Source organism: Leptonychotes weddellii, chromosome 13 (genome assembly GCF_054177405.1).
Source record: "Leptonychotes weddellii isolate Sample4059 chromosome 13, ASM5417740v2, whole genome shotgun sequence".
NCBI lineage: Eukaryota > Metazoa > Chordata > Mammalia > Carnivora > Phocidae > Leptonychotes > Leptonychotes weddellii.
Window position 1 is genome coordinate 61292844 of NC_138381.1, and position 24043 is coordinate 61316886.

General features: G+C 38.6%; 1 protein-coding gene across 1 annotated transcript in view; it reads right to left on the reverse strand.

Moving 5' to 3' along the window:
- Window positions 1–24043, reverse strand: part of MTMR3 (myotubularin related protein 3) — a 110164-nt gene that overhangs the window by 12637 nt on the left and 73484 nt on the right. Inside the window, exons 3-7 of the mRNA XM_081802557.1 lie at window positions 21010–21094; window positions 11892–11981; window positions 11382–11498; window positions 3795–3877; window positions 1452–1622 (exon numbers count right to left, since the gene is read on the reverse strand). Of these exons, the coding sequence (XP_081658683.1) occupies window positions 1452–1622; window positions 3795–3877; window positions 11382–11498; window positions 11892–11981; window positions 21010–21012 (464 nt within the window). The 5' untranslated portion in view covers window positions 21013–21094. The remainder of the gene's footprint in view (window positions 1–1451; window positions 1623–3794; window positions 3878–11381; window positions 11499–11891; window positions 11982–21009; window positions 21095–24043) is intronic.

A 24043-nucleotide genomic window follows, 5' to 3' on the forward strand; every position in this document is an offset into this window, starting at 1 on the left:
AAAAAACCGAAAAGAGCCATAAACAACAACAATAACAAAATACAATGGCATGTCAATAAAGAAGGAAAAAGAAAAAGATGCAATGGATGAAGGAGTGAAGTCAGACACAGTTTAAGCACATTCTCATACCCTTTTCAAGGATGGTGTGGACTCCTGTGGCTGACTCTGGGTTTCACTGGCCTGACCAGGCTCATGGGTAGCTTGGATTCCTGAGGCTTTCTTTGTGGCTCCACAAGGTCAGCGCCTGTTTTTCATCTCTGCATCCACAGCACCCCACACAGGCAACTCTCAATAGCTGAAAACTGGGGTTAAGTCCTAGCTCTGTCACTGACTGGCAGTGGGACCTGGCAGCAGGCTTTACCTCTAAGTTCCATTTCTTTGGCTCCCAAAACAGAGACACAGGCTATCCTGCCTGCTTGATGAGGTCATGAGGGTCAAACAAAAGTATATATCACAGCATCTTTAAAAATAAGATCACGCTTTTATTTTAATTATGAACCAAAAACTTCAACCAGTGAATGAGCCAGGAAACCAAAGTGATGCAAGCAAAGCTGGATTAGCCTCAAATGTTTAAAATGACCCAGGGCAGAATGGTTAAGATTGACAATTCAGGATTAAAAACTGAAGTTTAAAGAAAAAAGTCCTAAAGGTAAGCTGAATTGGAAGGAGGCTCACAACTTTTCACTGCTTATAAATTCAAAACTTTGCTTCCAGGCTGGACATACTGAAGACTGAGTGTTGGACCAGCAAGGTTCTATTTATGGCAGCATAAAGTTTACAAATACATGTGGAGAAATAACATGAACTTGATCCAAGCCATTTCTGAGGGAGAAAGACAGAGTGGAACAAAGATCTCCTGGGAAGGTAGGAGGCCTGGGCTCCAGCACAGGCTCAGCTTCTCTGTTTGTCCTGAGGGAAGTCACCTGGCCTCTCTAGACCTCGGTTTCATCACCTATGAGATGAAAGGGGTGATGATAGGAAATCTCTGACTTGAAAATAAGAAAATATGCCACTATTCTGCACCCTACCCTCACATACCTCTGGACCTTTGTTCATGAAACCTGCGTTAACATTTTCCCCCTTTCTCTAATCAATGAACCCTTCCTTATTCCACCTTCAAAGCCTACTCAAAAGCTACTTTGAATGTGAAGTCTTCCCAGATGTGTATACAACACTCATGGCCCCCCTTCATTAGGCTTCTTTACAACACCCATTAAACCTTACTATAGTTGTTTTTAGGCCCAGTAGTTGGTGATGCCAAATCTAGCATTCTTCCCTTCCCCCAAAAGGCAGGAAACATGTTCTATTAAGCTTAAAGTGATGAGCACATGCTAGGTGCTCCATAAAATATACACTGAATGAATACATGTATGCTTAGGAGTCCCATTTTATGTTAAGGGTACCTCAAACAGTAGTTAAAAAAAGCCACCATTTGCACATTTTAGAAAGGTCTACCTGGTCTGCACAGGTCTCCATGTTGTTCTTTTTCACTGGCGTAGACCTCCATGCACCAAGCGTGGTATGCAAATGAGAAGAGATCTTCTATTTTCACAGGTGGTCGGATTGCATTGTTCAGTCTCTTGAGCCACTCTTGACACTGCTCAAAGGTTGAGAACTGACACCTTTGTAAAGCCAAACAAGTATGGATGTAATTAGCAGACAGTTGACAATGAAACCTAAGGGAAGCCACCATTTCAAGATGCCTACCTCCTGGTGCAGTGACTATAGTCAAGAAAGCATCAGAGGTGGCCATTCGCATGTTCATCATTTATAATAAAAAGAGGTCCAACAAATTTTAGCCAATGGTGCAAAATGTCAAAAAGAAAAAAAAAATGGACATGTGGAAAACTTATTTTTAGGCTGGTGAAATTGCTTCAGAGATTGATTAATGGTAATTATTAAAGTAAAATGGCAGTTTTCTCTTTCATGAGTAAGATTTCCTCCTACATCTTCCACCAAAGCTTTATAAAGGTTGTCAAGAAATAGGTTTAAGAGAAGTTCTTTTTGTTTTGTTATAACCTATCAGGCCAAACTCAAAAATAAATCACAGCACAACTTTTGGCCAGTTTGATAATTTCAAAATCTCTCTACTCAGCAATTAGAATAAAATCAGCAACTGTAGATCCAAAATAAGATATATTACACTGAAACTTTCAGCTATGACCATGTAGAGAACCAAACAATTCTATTATGAATTGTAATTTTGGGTACGTATCTTTAGATTCAATTAGGGCAAAAAATACTTCACCTTTTCAAATGCAGACAGTATTTAAAACTGAGTAATTAATAAACAAGCTTTTTAAATATGAGTTGTAGTTAGTATCTATCAAAGCAAACCAAATCTCAATGGCTAGAAGGCAACTTATTATATATCTTAAAACCAAGGAGGCCACTTCTCCCTCATTCCAATCAATGTGGCTCATCAGTATGCCACATAGTGTTTACTGGCACTCCAAAATTAGTCAAAGAGATAAGGGAATTTAGAACTTCTAGAGCTACTAAATTTAAAAACACACTTCAGGCATCATTTTGCAATCATTATAGTAAAGATTCTATCAGATAAAAACCATAATGGATGCTAAAGCAATGGAGAAACTTGATGAAAAGCAGGATATTTTTTCATTGTCTTAAAGTGCCTCTCACAGACTGTTTATTAGTTGCAAGGGAGAAAATGTAGAAATTCTACAGAAAGCAAGTGACACCTCAACAAGAGTGATCAAAATTAGTATCACCAATAAGGGACAGACGGACATTGCTTGCCTCCATATGTAACAGAGCACCCTGAGAAGGACACAACCTCACACGTACAGTACTGTAGCCGAGAAGACACAACCCCAATTTAATTATGAGGAAACACTGTACAGACACAAAATGAGAAAAATTCAATTAAAATAAAAGATTATATTCTTTAAAATGTGAATGTCATAAAAGACAAAGAAAGGTAGCGAAAAATGTTTTAGATTAAAGAGGGCTACAGAGGCGCCTGGGTGCTCCGTCAGTTAGGTGTCTGCCTTCGGCTCAGGTCATGATCCCAGGGTCCTGGGATCAAGTCCTGCATTGGGCTCCACGCTCAGCGGGGAGTCTGCTTCTCCCTCTGCCTGCTGCTCCCCCCTGCTTGTGCACGCACGCTCTCTCTCTCTGACAAATGGATGAATAAAATCTTTAAAAAAATAAAGAGGGCCACAGAATCATAGCAACTAAATGCAATACCTGACCTTGCATGGATCCAGTCCTGAACAAGGTGGGATAAGAGGAATGCTATAAAGGACATTATAAGGTCAAGCGACAAAATTGGAACATGGATAGAAGACTGGATAAAAGTATTAGGAGTGTGAAGTTGTGAAGTTGATAATGATACCATGGTATGTAAGAAAATATCCCTATTCTTAGGAAAGCACACCAAAGTATTTCAGGGCAAAAAGCCAGGATTACATAACTTACTTTCAAAGTGTTCAGAAAAAGAATCTCACACACACACACACACACACACACACACAGAGCCCCTGCAAACAATACAGCAAATGGGGTAAAATGTTCATATTGGTGTTCTCTGTAATATTTTAATTGTTGCACTTTTGTTGGTAAATTTGAAATTATTTCCAAGTAAAAAATTTAAAAATCACTTTTGAATAGGAAAGTAGGCTAAAGATGAAATATTTCAGGCACTAACTACTCAGAAAATATTCCTAACAAGGCTGACCCTCAAAAGCTGTTTTTCTGTTACAAACCATGAATCCATTCTTTTAAAAATACGTATTTTCCACACTAAAAAACAGCATAAACACATCACATACCTGATAACTTTGCAGTCTTTGCAAGTCAAATGAAGCTGAAATATATCTCGGCATTCAACACTTTCTATAAGCTGTAATGGAACCTGCAATTAAAACAGATGAAGTCCCCTTAGTCAAGAAGGCATTGATCCTGCAGTTCCCTCAATGGGCCCAACAAGAAAGATTCAAAAGCTCTACAAGGGAAAGCAGCGAACAGAACTGCAAATTTATCTGAATCAGTAGTATTCAAGTGATTTACTACTGAGTGAATTAGGATTTCCCTTCCTTTCCTTCTAAATCAACAGCCTCAAGTCATGTCTGCGCATGAAGACAAGGAATGAAGAGGAGGCACCACCTCTGAAAGAACAGGGAAATATGTCATCTCTCAAGTATCAAACTCATAATCTCTCCAAGTACTACTTTACACACTACAGCTAGCTGTGATTTGCAATGACAAAGAAGCTAAAGGGAACCAGAATGGTAATCTTGTCTTGTTTACAGAGAAGTGCCGATCAAGGTGACGGTAGGACTACACTTATTTGCCCCAAATGACAAAGTGGGCTTGTGGCTTTGTGTCAGCAAAGGAACATCCTGAAAAAGACTGGCGATCCAAACTGCCCGCAAGCTGCATAGAAAAGACGTGGCTGCTTGTTAGGCTTTGTGCTCAGCAGAATAGACCCATAAACATCAAAAAGGAGGGAGCAGGCCACACAGTGGTCAAAGGTCCTAAAACTAGCTAGGTCTAATTTGCTTCAAAAGACCAGGAAAATCCCTGTTTGCCAAGTGGGGCTTGAGGTATGCGCAAGCTGGAATGGTTCTCTCCCTGCCAATCTGGTGAGCAGACTCTACTGAACACAGAAGTAAGGACAATAGTGGAGAGGGCTGGGAGAAGGGAAGGGAGGCAGATAGGGAAAGCATCTGAACAGGTGACAAATCTTCAAGTTGACATGAGAATCCTCCCCCTCTTGGCTCAATTCACCTTGACTCAACCCTTGGTTTCAAAAAGTAATTTCCAAGACTTCTCAAGAGAGCCTGGTAAAATAATTGTGGATACACTCACTCCTTAGAGAAGGAGTAGACCACTGTCTATTATACTATATCATGCCCAGGCAAAATGTAGCTCTGGGAATTCCAAGTAGCATTCCAACAATTCACGTTTAGCATGAGAAGAGACAGGCAGTCTCCAACAGAGAAACAAGAGTGCTGCCTGCAGAGGGTGGCCATCATATTAGCTGAGCCAGTTTCAGAAACAGGCTTCCTGCAAACCCTGCCCCACCATGAAGTTGCCAGAGTCAGCAGAGAACTCTCAGAACAATTATGTGAGAATCAAAAAGAAGCCCAGTGCTGGATGTCTGGGACAAGAAACAGAAACTGGGGCAGGGATTAAACAAGAGAAGCAAGCAAAATAATAATATATAGAAAATGGGAGTTTCTATCTCAGGACCAGAGCCTTCTTGCTTAGTTCTAAATCTATAATCTACAAAATTCCCTTATACTTATAATAGGACTGGGAGTAAGTGAAGAAATCTTGTGTTCTGAGAAAAAAGGAACTTTGGCCCTCTGTTTTTAAGCCCTTAACCACAAGGTGCTGTGAGAAACTAGAGCTGATGCAGCTAAAAATTCCTTCAAGACCTGTACATCTCAGAAGGAAAAAAACAACAATATGTACCAATGGGTAGGGATAATTTGTAAAGGAAGAACAGTAGATTTAAAAGATGGAGATAGGTGGCACCTGGGTGGCTCAGTCTGAGCCTTTGGCTCAGGTCATGATCCCGGGGTCCTGGGATGGTGCCCCAGGTCAGGTTCCCTGCTCTGGGGGGGAGTCTGCTTCTCCCTCTGCCTTTCCCCAAGTTTGTGTGCACACATGCATGCTGTCACTTTCTCTCTCTCAAATAAGTAAACAAAATCTTTTTTAAAAAAAAGATGGAGATTGGAGGAGGACACTGATTTGTCTGCAGGCCAGTCCTTTGGGTGCCCTATAACAGACTCTTATATTGTATTTGTTTTGTTTTAATGTACCTCCCCTTCCCTTCTCCCTTCCTTCCCAAAAGTGGCTGCAAGAATGGCAGTCAAGAGGCCTGAATTCTAATTTCAATTTTCTAAAATTTTACCAACTAAAAGTCTGCCGACTTCCTGACTTCCTTGGACCAGTTTCCAACCTTCCTATATGTTTTCTGAATATCAAATGATCACAACATAGGAAGTCCCAGGCAGAGGGAATAGGAAGAGTCTGGAGTGGAGTGAGAGTAGCTTTACAAATCCACATGGAGAGGCTGCTCTCTCAGAAGTCACCTGCATTCCAGGTCCCCTTCAGTCACCTTCCTTGTAACTACGAAATCTGAAAACTAACGCTGTTAGCAGCTGCCGGAGGGAGTGAACGAGCCTGTGCTGTGCTACAAAGAACAGATAAGCTTTACATCCCCTACTGTTGGATCAGACCCCAAGCGCCTGTGTCCAGACTTCCAGAATAACGGAACACCTCAGAGCATGCAAAATATTTGCTACCTAAAATGCATTCGATATGCAAATTTTCACACATTTTAGCATCACAAATTTAAGGAAGAAGGATAAAAATACCAGATGCTAGTATGCAGATACTACTAGCAAGTTGCCAGAAACAACCATGTGTACTCAAGTCATAGATATGGAGAACAGGTTTTAATGCTCATGCAGATTGTCACATGCAGGGAAATGTAATATGCAGCAATAAAAAAAGAGAGACATATAAGAGAGAAATATCTGATTTTATATATCAAATGAACAACTCCCTTTTTTCTTCTCCTTTCTACCCCAATGTCCCCTTCAATGTTCCCTCCACAGACTGCCTCCTTCCTCTTCCAAAAAGGCAGAACAGGCCTTCTTTTCCTCTTAAACACCCAACCAAAGCACACTAAGTGTCTCTACTTTTTTTAAGGCCTGCTCCACTGCTTTAGGTTTCTAAATTTTCCTCACACATCAAGAGGATCTCTTACCATTTCTGTAACCAGGCAAACCCCATATTCAAGCCCAATAGCAAACAATTATAGATTGTCTTCAATCTATACCATTGAATCCAGGCCATTTTATAGCCCAGGGAGGTTAAGCTTCTACGCTAAAAGCTAGTGGCAAAGACAGGACCAGAATCCATGTCTGTCTTCTAGCCCAGGCTCCTTCCATTAAAATGGTGCACCTTTCTTTCTTCCTCTAAGACTGCCCCTCCTTTCTGTATGAACTGTACTTTAATGTTTCTCTCAGAACTAAGTGGCCTCTCCACCAGGGACTTTAAGAGGAAAACAGAATTTAAACCAGATTCCTTACGGACAGTTCTATCCATGGAAGAGTAGGAAGAAATCTAAAGTCACATTCAAATCCTCCCTAGCCCACTGATTCAGTGTTTTGTAGCAACTCATTTTCTTTTTGCTCCTTTCTCCTCTACCTTCTTCCTGCCAGATAATTCTATCTTCCTTCCTTCCAGTGATTTTCCTCTTATAATCTCCACCAAACTCATGCTCAAAACAACGCATCAAACACACTCAGTGCTGTTAATTCCTCAAAAGGCCAACAGTTACATCGCAGACACCAAAATTCGTAAGAGCATCAACCCAAAAAAGCAGAACAGCAGCAGTTAAAAATTATAACAGACATGCACAGTATCAAAGATCCATAGTACTGTCTCACTCCAGAGGGAATTTTATGTCATCATACCCTAGTATGTTTACTTTAATTCTTTCTCGGTGTGTGTGTGCACACGCACATGTGCAGTATTTTTAAGCACCAGAATTTAAAAGTGGGATATTTCTACCTTTTAAAAACAATGCCCTTTTTATAGCCTGAACGGAAAGTACTAATTCTGTACATACATTTGAATTAAAAATGGCAGTAACAGTGAGAATAATGAGTCTAAACCTAAAATCTGTAATAAGCTGTGGAATATCTGGACCCCAAATCTTACATAAAAACCAGTCAGAAGAAGACTGTGTCACAGGTTAAAGATCCAAACTCTTTACTGCTCACCTTTTATGTTTACAAACTGCTCTTCCAGCACTGATTCAGAGACCTCTGCTGGCATATGAATACTGTGGCCAAGGTGCATGAAGGGTTAACAATAACCTCCTTCTGATGCTTGGGGAATAAAGACTTTTGCTGTACTACAGTTAGACAATGAAAAAAATGTGAAAAAATGCTAAAGAAAATGTTTGCAGCTGCTACACTTGCACATTTTTCCTAAAAAGCATTAATAGACCAGCCTGGAAATAGAAGCTCTAATGTCCTTTTAGATACTAATGTTGATTTTACAAATTATTCCTAGTTGAAATTCACTTTACATTTTTTGAAGATCATAATTTCATCTGTTTATGTATAAACTGTGGGGCTTTTTCTCACTCCACAAATTGTTCTCATCATAGTGTACCGCTAGCACTTCGTCTAGTAAAAGGGAAAGGACTCATGCAGAGAGGACAAATTCTGCTGCTTTGCAAGGTGAGCATCTGACAGTCAAAACCAACTTGTTCCAAAGCACAGGTGCAAAAACCACCTAAGATTCTCATGCTACTTACTGGGATTTCAGAAGCAGCAGACTGAGAGGCAGTCTATTGAATTACACAACAAAAATTGTTTTAAATTTTCATGAATTCCACTTGAACACTTACTTGTTTATAAATGAGCTCAGCAAAGAAATATACCTGTACATATGTTAAAATACAGTTTGGGAAAACACAGAATGGGAGCAATTCATACCTTAAATGCTACAAATGAACTCTCCTACAGACATTCTTTATTCTAGGACTTGGAAACCTGATACCCAGTGAATGTTTAAAGTAATGATGTTATGGTATCTAAATCTACAGGCATGTTTTATTCAATGTGCTGTAAAATTAAAAGAGAATATATGTATCAGGTAGCTATTTAAAACCTGATGGTAAGCCATTTTCTAAAGTGCTAAATGTGTTGATTTAAAAGCATACAAAATGATGCAAAACCAAGGCATGCCACAGTATATACTTGGCACATCTGGACTTTTGATGGTTGAAATGTATTTGATTTAGATATTATAACCTTTAAAAGGGAGTCCCTTGATCTCATGTATTTTACTGAAATACTTATCTGCTGAGAGGAGGGAAGGGGGAAGAGGGAAGAGGAGGGAAGGGGAGGGAAGGGAAGGGAAGGGAAGGGGAGGGAAGGGGAGGGAGGAAGGGAGGAAGAAAGAAAGAAAAAGAAAGAGGGGCGACACCACCAATTCTCTGGTCTCCACCCAGGACCTAGCGCAGGAAGAGCCGCTGTTTTGTGGAGTAACCACAGGTTGAGGAACCTTAGCACTAACTGTGATGTGATTATTTGTATGGAGAAATCCTAGTCTCTCTCGATTTGAAATGTTTAAAGTTGCTACAATGCCAAAATACTTTTGCACAATCATTTCTGAGTACAAAGCCATTATCTTGGGACTTTTACATGACATGCAAGCTCTATGCCTTTGAGGGTTATTATGCTGAGAAAACACTTTTAGGTGAGGAAATGGGTCAAAAGTAAGAACAGTGGTAAGTTTTCTTAAGCACTGTACCTCAATCACAATGGGAGATCAACAATTCCAATAAACAGCCTACTCACACAGCTACTGTTAGAGACGATGAGGACACAGTCCTAGTCACACAGAAATTTGTTTTTAAATGAGCTTTAAACCCAAAAGGGGTTTTAAAATGGTCTAATATCCATTTCAAACTCATATTAACTTCAATTCACTTAATATTTACTGAATACCATGGCACCAGGAAAACATGCTAATTCCGAAGATACAAAGATGAATAACCAAAAAATTATAACACATCTCACAAATGTTGTAAAGGCATGTTTGAGACACTGAAGAGTCAGAGGCAGGGGTAACAAACTGTCAGGGAACGGAGAAAGGCTTCACAGAAGTTACCACCTAACCTGGGTTTTGACAGATGGGAGAGAAATTCCCCAGGCAGGAGAGAAGAGAGAGAATTCAAAGGTGTGAGGTGTGGCTGAATACTTCAAAGAGGGTGGTTTTACTAATAATACAAAGGGGAGAAAGGGGAAAAGAGAGAAACTGACAGAAAAGCTGGCAGAGACCAAGGATCACACCACTAAGCCTGATACCATGCTAAGTAATTTCATCTTAGAAGTAGTAAAGAAACACTGAAGGGCCTTAGGCTGGAAAATGACATGATCAAATCCATGCTTTCTCTCCAACAGACCCTATTCCCAAATAGATCTAAAAATAGCCTCTGAAATACCTGGCTCTAAGGCAATAAGTTGAGAAATAGGGGACAATATGGGAAAAAACGATAATATGAAACTGTATCATCCCCCATGCAATTTAATTATAATTTTATTAATTCCAATCATATAAACAGAATTTAAACACAAGATTAAGCTGGGCAATTCTAATTATTACTGTCCTTACTTCCACAGTGGCTGGGAGGCAATTTCTGGTTGCCAGGATTTTATAGGAGTTTTCATCCCGTTCCTTCCTATCGTGACTATCCAGTATCAAATGGACCCTTCTGAACAGTGTATGTGCTATATGGTATGAATGCACAGCATGCCTCTTTCCTTGATGAATCCAATGTGTATTTTTAGCTGATGGACAGTAATAGCTATGATCATAGCCCAAAACTAGATGCCAGGAGGAATTCAGACCACAACGGCTCCTGGATATAAATATTTAACTACAAAGAATAATAATAAATACTACATAAATAATAAATGCCAATTACAAACAAAATGGCAGCATTTTGACAAATGAAAAGATATGACAAAAGAGGTAACTTCTGGACCACTAAGTAAAATGAACTTAAGTGACAGATTTCAAAGAATCCCAAAATGAACCCCAAAACACACAATGTGAAGTCTGAATGAAAGGACGGTCCTGAACTTTTATAAAATATCTTAATACATTTCTCAGTGCTAGAATCAAACTGAAGAAAGCCACAATACTAGCAAAGGAAAAAGGAAGAAGGCATTCATTTGGTGGAAGTACATGCACTTGTGTATCTTTGTGGTGAAAGGCACATTCACGATGGCACTGCACTGAAGAACCAGTTCCCTGAGAATACCCTCATAACTGAAAAGGGCAAATGCACTCTTAAGAACTGAGAGCCTCCCTTTTCTTCAGTAATACAGTCCATTATGCAAATAAACATTGTATTTAACATCCATGCTTATTCCACTAAGAAGCCATTAGCATCAACTTCACCCTATAATGAGAGTCTGCATGGAGCTCAAAGTACATCTCATCATTTGATATTAGGGTCCCAAAAATTAACTCAACTGAGGCAGCTGGTAAGTACTAAAAATTGAAGAATAAAAGCCTATACAGCCTTTGTACCCTTATAAAGCTTAATGATACACCATTACCTAGTACAAATCGTTCGGTGTTACTAAACAATGGACAATTCAGCTGACAACTACATGTATCATTTTAAATCAAGCATAAGAGTTGCTTGTTAACCTAGTGTCCCCAGAGTGCTAAACTAAGTGAGAGAAAAGCGGAGCACACAGTGTTTTCATATCCAACTGTGTATAACACTCCTCTCTTTAAGAACATTAACAATGTTTTTTAACTTCCTTTCTCCATCTACTTTAGTGGGAAAACAGTTGGTAATCACTTACATTAACAAGAGACTCCTTGAACTTGATGTGAAGTCTATAATTAGAAAGGGCAATGATGGCATCCTCAGCACGGCCCACATACTCTGTGCTTTCTCCATGAAGTTCAAGAAAAGGAACCTTCAAAATGGAAGAAGAAACCTTTCAGAGTTCTAAAGCAGTAAAAGCAAAGTCTTCAAGCACAGGCTGGACGAATGGATGAAAAAACCTGTCACTCAAAATAAATAAATAAGGGACCTAAAGAGGATGATTTATATCCACATAATTCAAATATACCTGGTTATTCAAATTCTAGACTACTGAAGGAATGACAGAGATATGATCATCTCAAATAATGAATTCTCAGGAAATAAGTCTTTCTAAAAAGAGAGATGTTTTCCAGCTTGCATTTCTACTATGTGTATGGTAGGGAAAAACAAAATTATACAGTGCATTACTTCAATCCATTAGTTCTGCTACATTGTTACTATAATGCTAAATACTTATTTTATAATCAAAGTGGCCTGTAATTACCTGAAGATTCTCATCCTCCCGGATCAGCTGCTTCCTGGGAAAGATCTGATTGGCCTGGATGCACTCAAGGCTGTGCCGAGTCTCTTCATCCTGGAAAAACCCAAAACCTTTAAATAATTTCAAAGCTCTCAGTCGTCCATATTTTATTTTTCTGCCGTGTCTAGTAGTATGATCACAATTGAGAGTCCAGTTACCAAGGTGAACAGGCAGAAAGCTCAAGGAAAAAATATTCATCCCCAAAGTGTTCCAGCCAATATATTAGGTGTCTCTAGTCAGAGAATACATGGGTGCAAAAAAAAAAAACAAAAGTCTTGAGAGGTTAAGAACATTTTTACTAAGCACAAATAAGTTGTTAGTACATTACTTGTAAGACAAACCAAGAGTTTCTTCTCTGTAAGTTATGACCTTAAATTCCTATTTTTGAAAGCTATATCCTGAATTACTTAAGAATGAAATGATGTGAGGTCTACAATTTGCTTCAAAATAATTGGAAGGAGGAGGGTAGGAAGGAAGTGAGTGGGAAACAAATGAAACAGGATTATCCATGAGGGATAACTGGGAAAACTGGGAAAAGCAGTGGTTCACTAAACCATTGTGTCTACTTTGGTTAGAAGTGAGACTTCCATAACAGAAAAGTTTCTTTAAAAATTTAAGTTTAGAAACTGAATCCCTCAAAAAGTGAAAATGTATGAACCACTGTCCCTAGTTTAATCTGCCTTAAATTACAAAACAGATTTCTATTAAGACAATTTCAAAAAAAGCACTAAATTCTAATCTAAATGGCACTTGAATTGAACTAATTATAATGTGTATAAAAAAGCAGTCTTTTATATTATGAACTTTTATGGTTTAGGAAGACAGGAAAAAAGCAATCTGTTGGAAAGCCTAACCATAAATTATTACAGAATCTGTTTTATACAGCGCATTTTACAAGAGCAAAAGCCATATCATGTTCCCCTGACAGCACTAAGAATTTTAAACACTAGTTAGTGGACAGTTCTACCTATATGTTCTGCTTAACACAATTCCAGCAATTCTTTAAATCTCCTCAAAGGAAAAAATAAATCCTACCTATAAATAACATCCTACCTATAAATCCTAATTATAAAACCCACTTATGGTTTTACCTAATAGCAATCTTAATCATAAAACAGTAACACTACTAATGTGGCTCTCAAAGTGAGGTCTACAGATTCTGAGACCTTTCAGGGGCTCTATGTGGTCAGAAACACCTCCACATTAGTACGAAGACATTATCTGCCTTTTTCACTGTATTGACATTTGTACTAACAGTACAAAAAGAATTAGTAGATAAAACTATTGGCACCTTAGTATAAGCAATGACACCAATTTCACTTAGGATGTCCTTGATAATAAAAATAAAATTTTATTAAATCTTGACCCTTCAGTAAGTCTTTTTTTATAAAGGAAATAACATGAAACACTTCTGCCACATACTGACAATATTATGGTTGTCTCAAGGTACACCATCTGTGCAACTGTTTTAGTTACCAGCTGAACTAACCAGTTTTTTTCATTAAATACCATTTTAATTGAAAGAACTGACAGACTAATTCAGACTTAAGCTGGCAGATTTTTTTCCTCCAAATGACATCATTAATTACTAATGATAAAGCTTTCATGTGAACATTTGAATCTTGGAAAACCCATCAACTGCTAAAATGAAGAACTTCACAGATTCCCAAAACTTAAGCAGACTTTTCTGACGAAATCAGAGGCAATACTACCAAATGTAATTTTTATATATATATATATTATTTTAAGATTTCATTTATTTAGGGCGCTTGGGTGGCTCAGTCGTTAAGCGTCTGCCTTTGGCTCAGGTCATGATCCCAGGGTCCTGGGATCGAGTCCCACATCGGGTTCCCTCCTCGGCGGGAAGCCTGCTCTCCCTCTCCCACTCCCGCTGCTTGTGTTCCTGCTCTCGCTATCTCTGTCTCTGTCAAATAAATAAATGAAATCTTTAAAAAAAAAAAAAAAAGATTTCATTTATTTATTTGTCAGAGAGAGAGAAAGAGTGCACCTGAGCACAAGCAAGGGGAATGGCAGCAGAGGGAGAAGCAGGCTCCCACTGAGCAAGGAGCCCAATGCGGGATTCAATCCCAGCACCCTGGGATCATGACCCAAGCTGAAGGCAGACACTTAACCAACTGAGCCACCTAGGTGTCCCCCAAATGTGATTTTTGAAAGAAATTATAGGGGCTCCTGGGTGGGTCAGTCAGTTAAGCATCCAACTCTTGATCTCAGCTCAGGTCTTGATCTCGGGATGGTGAGTTCAAAGCCCTGTGTTGGGCTCCATCCCTGGGTGTGGAGCCTACTTAAGAAAATAAAAAATAATAAAATAATAAAAGAAATGATATAGAGAAATATGTCTATATTTGGAATTTCGGCATTATTCAATGAACAATTATTTTCAAAATGACAAATGCGTAATGTTACAAAATCATGCATGAATAAAAGATCCATTTAAAGTGCAAGATAGACCAATGGCTTTAAACGTAATAGAATATATTGGGGCGCCCAGGTGGTGCAGTCAGTTAAGTGTCTGACTCTTGATTTCAGCTCAGGTTGTGATCTCAGAGTCATGAGATCGAACCCCATGTCCGACTCTGCACTCAGCGCAGAGTCCCCTTAGGACACTCTCTCCCTCTCCCATGGCCCCTCCCCCCATCTAAAATAAATAAATCTTTAAAAAAGGTAACAGTAAATATAGTAAGTTCACTGATATGGTTTCAGATTCCACATTGCAACTAACCTTTAAAGAAATATTACTTGTCCAAAAAAAAAAAAAAGAATATTCCTTGTTTTGGTGTAACAGAAGAATATATACAATATTCTCCAGATAGAAAAACTATTAAAATATTCTTCTAACTACATATCTGTGTGAGGCTGGATTTACTTCATATTTTCAACATTTTTTTCAACAACATATTTTAACAAATTAAATGCAGAAGTAGATATAAGGATCTAGCTATCATCTATCAAGCAAAACATTAAAGAGATTTGTAAAAATATTAATAATGCCACTGGTTACACTATTTCTGGATGAGGAAAAAGTTATTTTCATCAAAAACGTTATTTTTTTTTTTTTTAAGATTTTATTTATTTATTTGAGAGAGAAAGAGAACACAAGCAGGGGGAGTGGGAGAGGGAGAAGCAGGCTTCCCGCGGAGCAGGAAGCCCGATGCGGGGCTTGATCCCAGGATCCTGGGATCATGACCTGAGCCGAAGGCAGATGCTTAACCAACTGAGCCACCCAGGCACCCAAAAACGTTATGTTAACATTTAGTTGGTCTTTGTTATTTTATTTTTAAGATTTTAAGTGATCTCTACACCCAACAGGGGGCTCAAACCCACAACCCCAAGATCAAGAATTGCGCACTCTATCAAATGAGCCAGCCAGGCACCCCAGTTAGTTATCTTTAAACGAACATAAGAACATTTTAAAGACTTCCCAGATTTGGGCGCCTGGGTGGCTCAGTTGGTTGAGCGACTGCCTTCGGCTCAGGTCATGATCCTGGAGTCCCGGGATCGAGTCTCGCATCGGGCTCCCTGCTCGGCGGGGAGTCTGCTTCTCCCTCTGACGCTCCTCCCTCATGCTCTCTGTATCTCATTCTCTCTGTCTCAAATAAATAAATAAAATCTTTAAAAAAAAAAAAAAAAAGTTCCTCCATGTCTTTAAAAAAAAAAAAAGACTTCCCAGATTTAATTTCTAATAAAGTATAGACATACATACCCCCTCTGGGGTCCTCAATAAGTTAGGAATGTAAGAAGGGATCTTCAAAGCAAAGAGTTGGAGAACTGTTGCTCTATCTACTACACTGCAACACTAATTCAAGTGGTCTCCTCTGAAGTCACTTTCTCTCAAACCATTTTTCCAGAGCTAATCTGTGACAAGAGCCATACAGGGATTGAATAACAATCCCTCACCCATCTACCACCATAAAATCAGTCTCTTGGCTACTAGCTGACTGGGCCCATTCCACCCCCTCTAAGGAGCCACTTTATTTTGAGGCACAAGAATTTTATGAGCCTTTTAAAGGTTTGAGATTTAAAATATAGAAAGGGCGCCTGGGTGGCTCAGTTGGTTAAGCGACTGCCTTCGGCTCAGGTCATGATCCTGGAGTCCCGGGATCGAGTCCCGCATCGGGCTCCCTGCTCGGCGGGGAGTCTGCTTCTCCCTCTGACCCTCCTCCCTCTCATGCTTTCTGTCTCTCATTCTCTCTGTCTCAAATAAATAAATAAAATCTTTTAAAAAAAAATAAAATAAAATATAGAAAGAAATTACTGACTTCAAGTTCTAAAAATAAAACTGTAACAACTTTATAAATGGTTCATGAAATCCAGAAAAAATTTATGAAACTTCAGTCATCATTAAAGTTTTTTATATTTGAAAACAATCATGTGTTAATAGTCACATCCCTAGGGCTGTGAGGTATTCACCATGATGAATTAAGAAATTTTGGCTGATAGGGGCGCCTAGCTGGCTCAGTCATTAAGCATCTGCCTTCGGCTCAGGTTATGATCCCAGGGTCCTGGGATGGAGCCCCGCATCAGGCTCCCTGCTTGGCAGGAAGCCTGCTTCTCCCTCTCCCACTCCCCCTGCTTGTGTTCCTTCTCTTGCTGTCTCTCTCTCTGTCAAATAAATTTAAAAAATCTTTAAAAAATGGGGCACCTGGGTGGCTCAGTCGTTAAGCAACTGCCTTCGGCTCAGGTCATGGTCCCAGGGTCCTGGGATTGAGTCCCACATCGGGCTCTCTGCTCCGTGGGAAGCCTGCTTCTCCCTCTCCCACTCCCCCTTGCTTGTGTTCCCTCTCTCACTGTGTCTCTCTCTGTCAAATAAATAAATAAAAATCTTAAAAAAAAAATTATGGCTAATAATTATAAAAGCAAAAGTATAAAAACTTATTCAGTTTCTTATACCAAAAAAAAAAAGTTTAATTAAGGCAGTATATTTTAGTAAGGTTGATATCATGTAGCTTAGAGCCTCTAAAAATATAATTACTTGGGGGTATACAAAGGTTTGTACAAAGGCTCCACTCCCATAAACACCAAAATAACTTGTTAGATGAAGAAATCTGTGTCAATATGTTCCATTTTATCCCTCTTCAGTCATTTCCTCCAAGGTCAATGACTGGGTGAAGGAATAACAAGGGATACAGTCATATTTGAAAGGAACTCATTTTTCTCTAAGTGTTACCTTTTTTTTTTTAGCTATTGACTCAAAGAACATTGAGTGTTTACACTTAAAACTAAGAAAAGATAAGAGGAATCTTGAATTTAGGAAGATTTTTCTCATAAAGCAATAGGGGAGAGGTAGGAAACACTATGAAGGGGAATGCTTTAAAAATTATTACGTAAAAGGGGTGCCTGGGTGTCTCAGTCGGTTAAGCGTTTGATTCTTGATTTTGGCTCAGGTTGTGATCTGGGGGGTCATGAGATCAAGCCCTGCATGGGGCTCTGTGCTCAGCGGGGAGTCTGCTTGAGATTCTCCTCCCTTTCCATCTCCCCCTCCCACAGCTCTAATAAAATCTTTAAAAAATTATTACATAAAAGTAATAAAAGTACACTGTAAACATGCCTCCTCAGCATCACATTAACTTTTTAACTCACACAAATATATAGGCCTAAACTTTTATTCTCTTCAAGATCATTTTACAAAGGCACTCATTTCTTCAAGTGATTATCGGACCTAGTTTTTTACTGACCTTTAAATAGCACAGAATTAAAATAACGTAGGCAAGCTAAAAACAAAACCAAAAATGAGAAGCCATTACAAATCTATTCTTGCTGGCACATTCACTTGGGTGCTAATCCATGCCAATGTATATAACCAAAGTAGCCAGTGAAAACTGAAAACTGAATGAATCATTTCGAACATAAGAGAACAGAAAATTAAGTCAGCAAGGCAAGATCATGAAGTAGTATTTTTTCATAGTCAAATAAGGGCTCTTTTTAAAAGACTATCTCAATTCACGTTACCTATAAAGCTTTAGAGCTGATTTCCCCCTTGTACATAAATATGCATTTAATCACCAAAGACTTAATTAACATTAGGACAAGTTACTGACATTCTAGAAGAATGGTATTTCAAAAAACATTACTTGGCTAACACATAAGTCGAATTAACTGCCTAATTTATTATAGTTTTTAAGTTTCATGGGTAAAAAAAGGTCAAACTTGAGATGGTTGATAGAGTAAGGAGCTGGAAGGAGACAAAAGGGAAGGAAGAAACAGACTAGAAAGTCTTGGCCTCATAGGAGGCTTGCAAAATTTCTCCCACTAGGGAGCATGTATTCCACATGGTCGATTTCCTGGTATTGCTGATGGACACCAGGCATTGTGGAATCTGGCACTTCTTAGCCTCTACCAGTTCCATAAGGTCAGTGGAGCTACCTACAAAAATCTTGAAAAGGGATTAGTCACCAGAGTTCCAGGCTAGTTTCTGCTATTGGCTTATGTAGGTAAGAAAGGTAATCCATGCTTTAGAGGGGAAATCAACATTACAAATAAATATTTAAAGAACACAGGAAGCAGAGACTGCCAACAAGTCAAAATGCCTATTAACTAAATTCATATACAACGTTCCAGAATTTTAAAAAAAAACTACTACTGAGAGTAAAATATGTGTAGGAATACTGGACAAAATGTAAAAATGAAAATAATTATCAGTCTCATTGTCAATTCCAGTCATTATTCTTTTTTTTTTTTTCCCCAGTCATTATTCTCAATACTGGTATTGAAGGCCATCAAAAATACAAATTTCTCTTGATACAACACTTGGGATTTATTTCAAAATAATCCAAGAGTTGATGGTGAGGGAGTCAGAAGAAACAAGTATGGCCACGAATTAATGATTACTGCAGTGGATTGATGCACATGATGGTTCACTGCACTATTCTCTTTGTACAAGCTTGAGATTTTCCATAAAACATGAAAACATATTCTATTAATGCTTAACCTCCCAAAAAAGACTTCAATCTCATTTATGAATCTTTACAAGCATAAGAGAGGATGTTACTCAAATTAGTACAGAGGTATACATTTTTAAAAAGAAAATTTGGGGCGCCTGGGTGGCTCAGTCGGTTAGGTGTCCGCCTTTTTTGGCTTAGGTAATGATCCCAGGTCCTGGGATCGAGCCCCACATCGGGCTCCTTGCTCAGCAGGGAGCCTGCTTCTCCCTCTTCCTCTGCCTGCCGCTCCCCCGCTTGTGCTCTCTTTCAAATAAATAAAATCTTAAAAAAAAACAAAAAAAATTTCAGTACTCCTGAATGCACTACACAAATAATGATTAAGTATATATGACCTAAATGCTGAAACAGAATATACCAATTAATTGATATTAATTAAATCAACGGTTCAACAACTTGCAAAATGTTATACAGCTAGTAAAATGAACATTAGGAATCCAATGAATCAACACGGGAAAATGTTTAATTCCTTTAGTGAAATAAGCAAAATAGAAATTTAATTATGCTTTAATTCCAAATACATAAAAAATATTCAGTAGAAAGGAATACAGGTAGGTAGAAAGGAATACAACCATGGGTTCTGGTAGTAGAATTATCAATGAGTATTTGTAAAAACTTGTTATAATGTTACTTTATGAGAAATTAAAAAAAAAAAAAGACACACGGCCATACTGCTCCCCAACTACAGCACACAAAATCTTCTCCGAGTGCACCAGAAGACTATCCACAGGGCACTAACAGAGACTCCAGCTGCACCAGGACGAGGACTGCACTGTTGCTAGCTACATGGTCTACAATAAAGGACAACCCCTCAGTACAGAACAGAGCTGCTTTTATAAGGCTGTCATTTGTTATTCATTAGCATTGGCAAACATACCATATAAATATTAGGCAAACACTTTTTCAATTCATTAAAAACTCTATGGGAAAACCAGTAAAATAAACTGTAGTCTAGAGAAATAATATTAAAAGTTCATCAGTGTCTGGATATACAATCTATCAAAAAGTTGTTATACCCACAAACTAAGAAAAAACTGACCTAGCTTCAAAATGAAAGTAGTTACCTTTCTCCTCCTTTTAGTATGACATTTCTGCACTAGTTTTTCTGTTGTGTTTTAGTTTGTTTTTAATTTTAAAAAGCATTTTCAACCCATGTCCCTAATGAAGCTTGAAATTAACATGGCCTTTTCAATTCCTTCTTTGTGCGCCAGCATGAAACAGAGTTTGGATCTAGGAAACATAACAAGGCAGAAGCAGAACAATATTACAGAACACCATTTCTTTTTTAAGCCTTGAAGCACTGTTTACATATGCTCAGGACTGATAGAAATGTGGTTGGCTCATTGCTCATCTTCTCTGCTTGGACTGAGCCCTAAATGGTCTACAAGTCACTGAAATATCCATTATATGCTCTTTCCAGTCAAAGATGTAGGCAGGAGGTGTGCAAAGCTGCTTCACCTTCTTTGGGATAAAAATACTGTCTTAAATACACAGAAAGGGGAAGGTAGGGATTTACTTCTATCCAGAAAGGTGAATTCATAAAGAATATGTATATGACCATATCATAATTCTTCTAAACACACACACACACACACACGGTTTTCACTACATCTTGCTTCCTAGAAAAGGATTAAGAAACCTAGAATCCAAGAACCACGAATTTTAGTCTTGAGTCCATTTATTACCTGACTGAAAAGTAATAGACAATATCAAATTCACAGGATTAAATAAACCATTTAAAACACTAAAATGCTCCATTATTACTAAATAAACAATAAAAGAAAGGTAAAGGGCGCCTGGGTGGCTCAGTTGGTTAAGCGACTGCCTTCGGCTCGGATCATGATCTCAGAGTCCTGGGATCGAGTCCCACATCGGGCTCCCTGCTCTGCAGGGAACCTGCTTCTCCCTCTCCCACTCCCCTTGCTTGTGTTCCCTCTCTCGCTGTGTCTCTCTGTCAAATAAATAAATAAAATCTTTAAAAAAAAAAAAGAAAGGTAACAAGAAGAGAGTTCAGGAAAAGAAAAGTAAAATGATTTACAAAAACAAAAATGTATGGACCTATTAGTGTTCACTTAATTTCAGGATAGAGTTCAATTCCAATTTTCTTGTTATTTCTTTTTACTTACCATGACAGGAGACCCAGATTAGGAGGAGAAATCCCCTTCCCTTCTTCAGTGTCTGGCAAAGCTTTTCTTTCCTTTACACCTGGATCTTTAAAAAGAAAAAAAAAAAAAAAAAAGGACAAAATTGGCAATTTTCTCCCTACTTGGCCATATTCTAATTAAAGAACTACACATACTTGGACCTGCAGACCTGACCAGAGTCACCCAAGAACAAGTTAAATATCACCCAGCCAATTCCCACTAGTTAAATCCAAACTCCATAATGCCTTTGTGAAAATCCTCATGGTCCTATTTGAGCAAAAACGTAGCAAAGACTCATGTTTCTAAGGCTGACAGTAATATGAAAAATGTTATAAACTATGGATGAAATAATAAATATTAAAACCAATCTGCAAATGCAAAAACAATATTCTTATAATATTATAGGATGTTTCTGTGCTGATCTATATATTCAAAATGGATCTCCCTATCTGTGAGAACCAAACTGGCTTAGTAAGCAAAATTTGAAAAAACTGCCTTATTGCCCCAATATTCTATGCTCATCTGAAAAGTCACATAATAAAAAGGACTGAAATACTGATACATGATACAATGTGAACGAACTATGAGAACATTATACTAAGTGAAAAAGTCAGGCAAAAAAACCCGATTATTACATGATACCATTTATATGAAATGTCCAGAACAGGTAAACCCATAAAGACAGAAAGCAGATTAGTGGTTGCCAGGGATTAGGTTGAAGAAGGAATAGGGAGTAACTGCTCATGGATACAGGGTATCTTTGTGGGGTGATAAAAATGTTCCAGGATTAGATAATAGTGGTGTTTAGCACAACACTATATACATTGTAAAAATCCCTGAGCTATAAACTTATAAACTATAAGTTTCATATGATGTGAATTATAGCTCAATTTAAAAAAATGCAGCTGGGGTGTCTGGCTGGCTCAGTCAATGGAGCGTGCAACTCTATCTCAGGGTTGTGGGTTTGAGCCCCACGCTGGGTGTAAAGATTACTTAAAAACAAAATCTTTAAAAAAAATAAAAAGAATTTTTAAAAATGTAAAGAGTGTGCACATAATCAAACTCTTCATAAAACACTAAAAATAATCTTACAGCAAGAAAGTTATGGGACTAATCCAGCAGCAATAAATTGCATTCTAAGCATCTATAGTATGGTTTCTAAAGACTAATTCCCACTGCAACTTGGTAGAAGTGTCAATGTCCTGTAATTTAAAAGGTTAAATTAAAAATACACATACGCATTACTTGTATTAATTCTGAAGCATGTTTGTACACACACAGAAAAATGATACAGGAATTTTTATCAATAGTTACCCCTCTAAGAAAGAGAAGTGGAAGTGGGGACTTTTAGTGTTTGTTTGTTTTTAAGAATTTTATTTATTTATTTGACAGAGAGAGGGACAGGAGAGAGGGAACACAAGCAGGGGGAGTGGGAGAGGGAGAAGCAGGCTTCCCGCTGAGCAGGGAGCCCGATGCAGGGCTTGATCCCAGGACCCTGGGATCATGACCTGAGCCAAAGGCAGATGCTTAATGACTGAGCCACCCAGGCGCCCTGGGGACTTTTAGATTTTATACTTTTAGAATTACTTTACATTTGTAATTAGGAAAATAAACTTTTACAAAGAAGTGTTTTAAAGAAGAAACTCAGAATAATACTACATAAAAGGTTTTCACTTAATCTAAGGCACAGTGTGAAGATATTGACCTCAATCAAAAAAACAGTAAGGGGGGAAAAAAAAAACAGTAAGGGGCACCTGGGTGGCTCAGTCGTTAAGCGTCTGCCTTTGGCTCAGGTCATGATCCCGAGAAACTGGGATCGAGCCCCACATCGGGCTCCCTGCTCAGAGGGAAGCCTGCTTCTCCCTCTCCCCCACTTGTATTCCCTCTCTCGCTGTATCTCTGTCAAATAAATACATAAAATCTTAAAAAAAAAAAAAAAGAAATGAAGGGGCACCTGGGTGGCTCAGTCGGTTAGGGTTGGACTCTTGATTTCTCCTCAAGTTGACCTCAGGGTCATGGGATCAAGCCCTGCGCTGGGCTCTGCACTGAACAGGAAGACTGCTTGAGGATTCTCTCCCTCTCCCTCTGCTCCTCGCCCCACTCCCACACTCTCTCTCTCTAAAGTAAATTAATAAAAAAAAAAAATAAAACCAAGAGGTATAGAGCAATGGCTCTATAGGGAGATGAGATGCGAGTTCTGAGTCTGCCATATTACTAACTCTATGACCTTGAGAGGAAGTCATACTAACCTCTCCAAGCCTGTTTCTTCATCTATAAATAAAAATTAACAACTACATGAAAAACTTGTGAGGGCTAAAGGATAATGCATATGGTGTGCTTAATATAGTTACTGACATAGAGAAATAAGCACCTTTTAAATCATTAACTAAGATAGTCCATTACATACATAGAACTTGGATAGGATAGCTCCCACCAAGGTCCTATTTTTTAACACACACACACACACACACAAAGTACGTGTGTCCATACACAGTTACTTATTTCTGAAACTTCTATATATTTATTTGAGAGAGAGAGAAAGACAGAAAGCATAAGTAGAGAGAGGGAGAGGGAGAAGGAGACTCCCCGCTGAGCAGGGAGCCCGACGAGGGGCTTGATCCCAGGACCCTGAGGTCATGACCTGAGCTGAAGACAGATGTTTAACCAACTGAGCCACCCAGGCACCCCTATTTCAAAACCATTTAATAGAGAGTTGTGGTGGTGCTTGGTGGCACAGTCAGTTAAGCATCTGACTCTTGGTTTCAGCTCAGGTCGTGATCTCAGAGTAGTGAGACTGAGCTCTGCCTTGGGCTCCACGCTCAGCATGGAGTCTACTTAAGACTCTTTCCCTCTCCCTCTGCCCCTCTCACCCTTTTCTCTCTCTCTCTTGCTCTAAAATAAATAAATAAATCTTTTTAAGAAATGAAATCCATTTAAGAAATAAATAACCATGCCTCTGTACACCTTATTACTTTAGTATATACTTCCTAAGAACAAAATAATCTCTTAAATAATC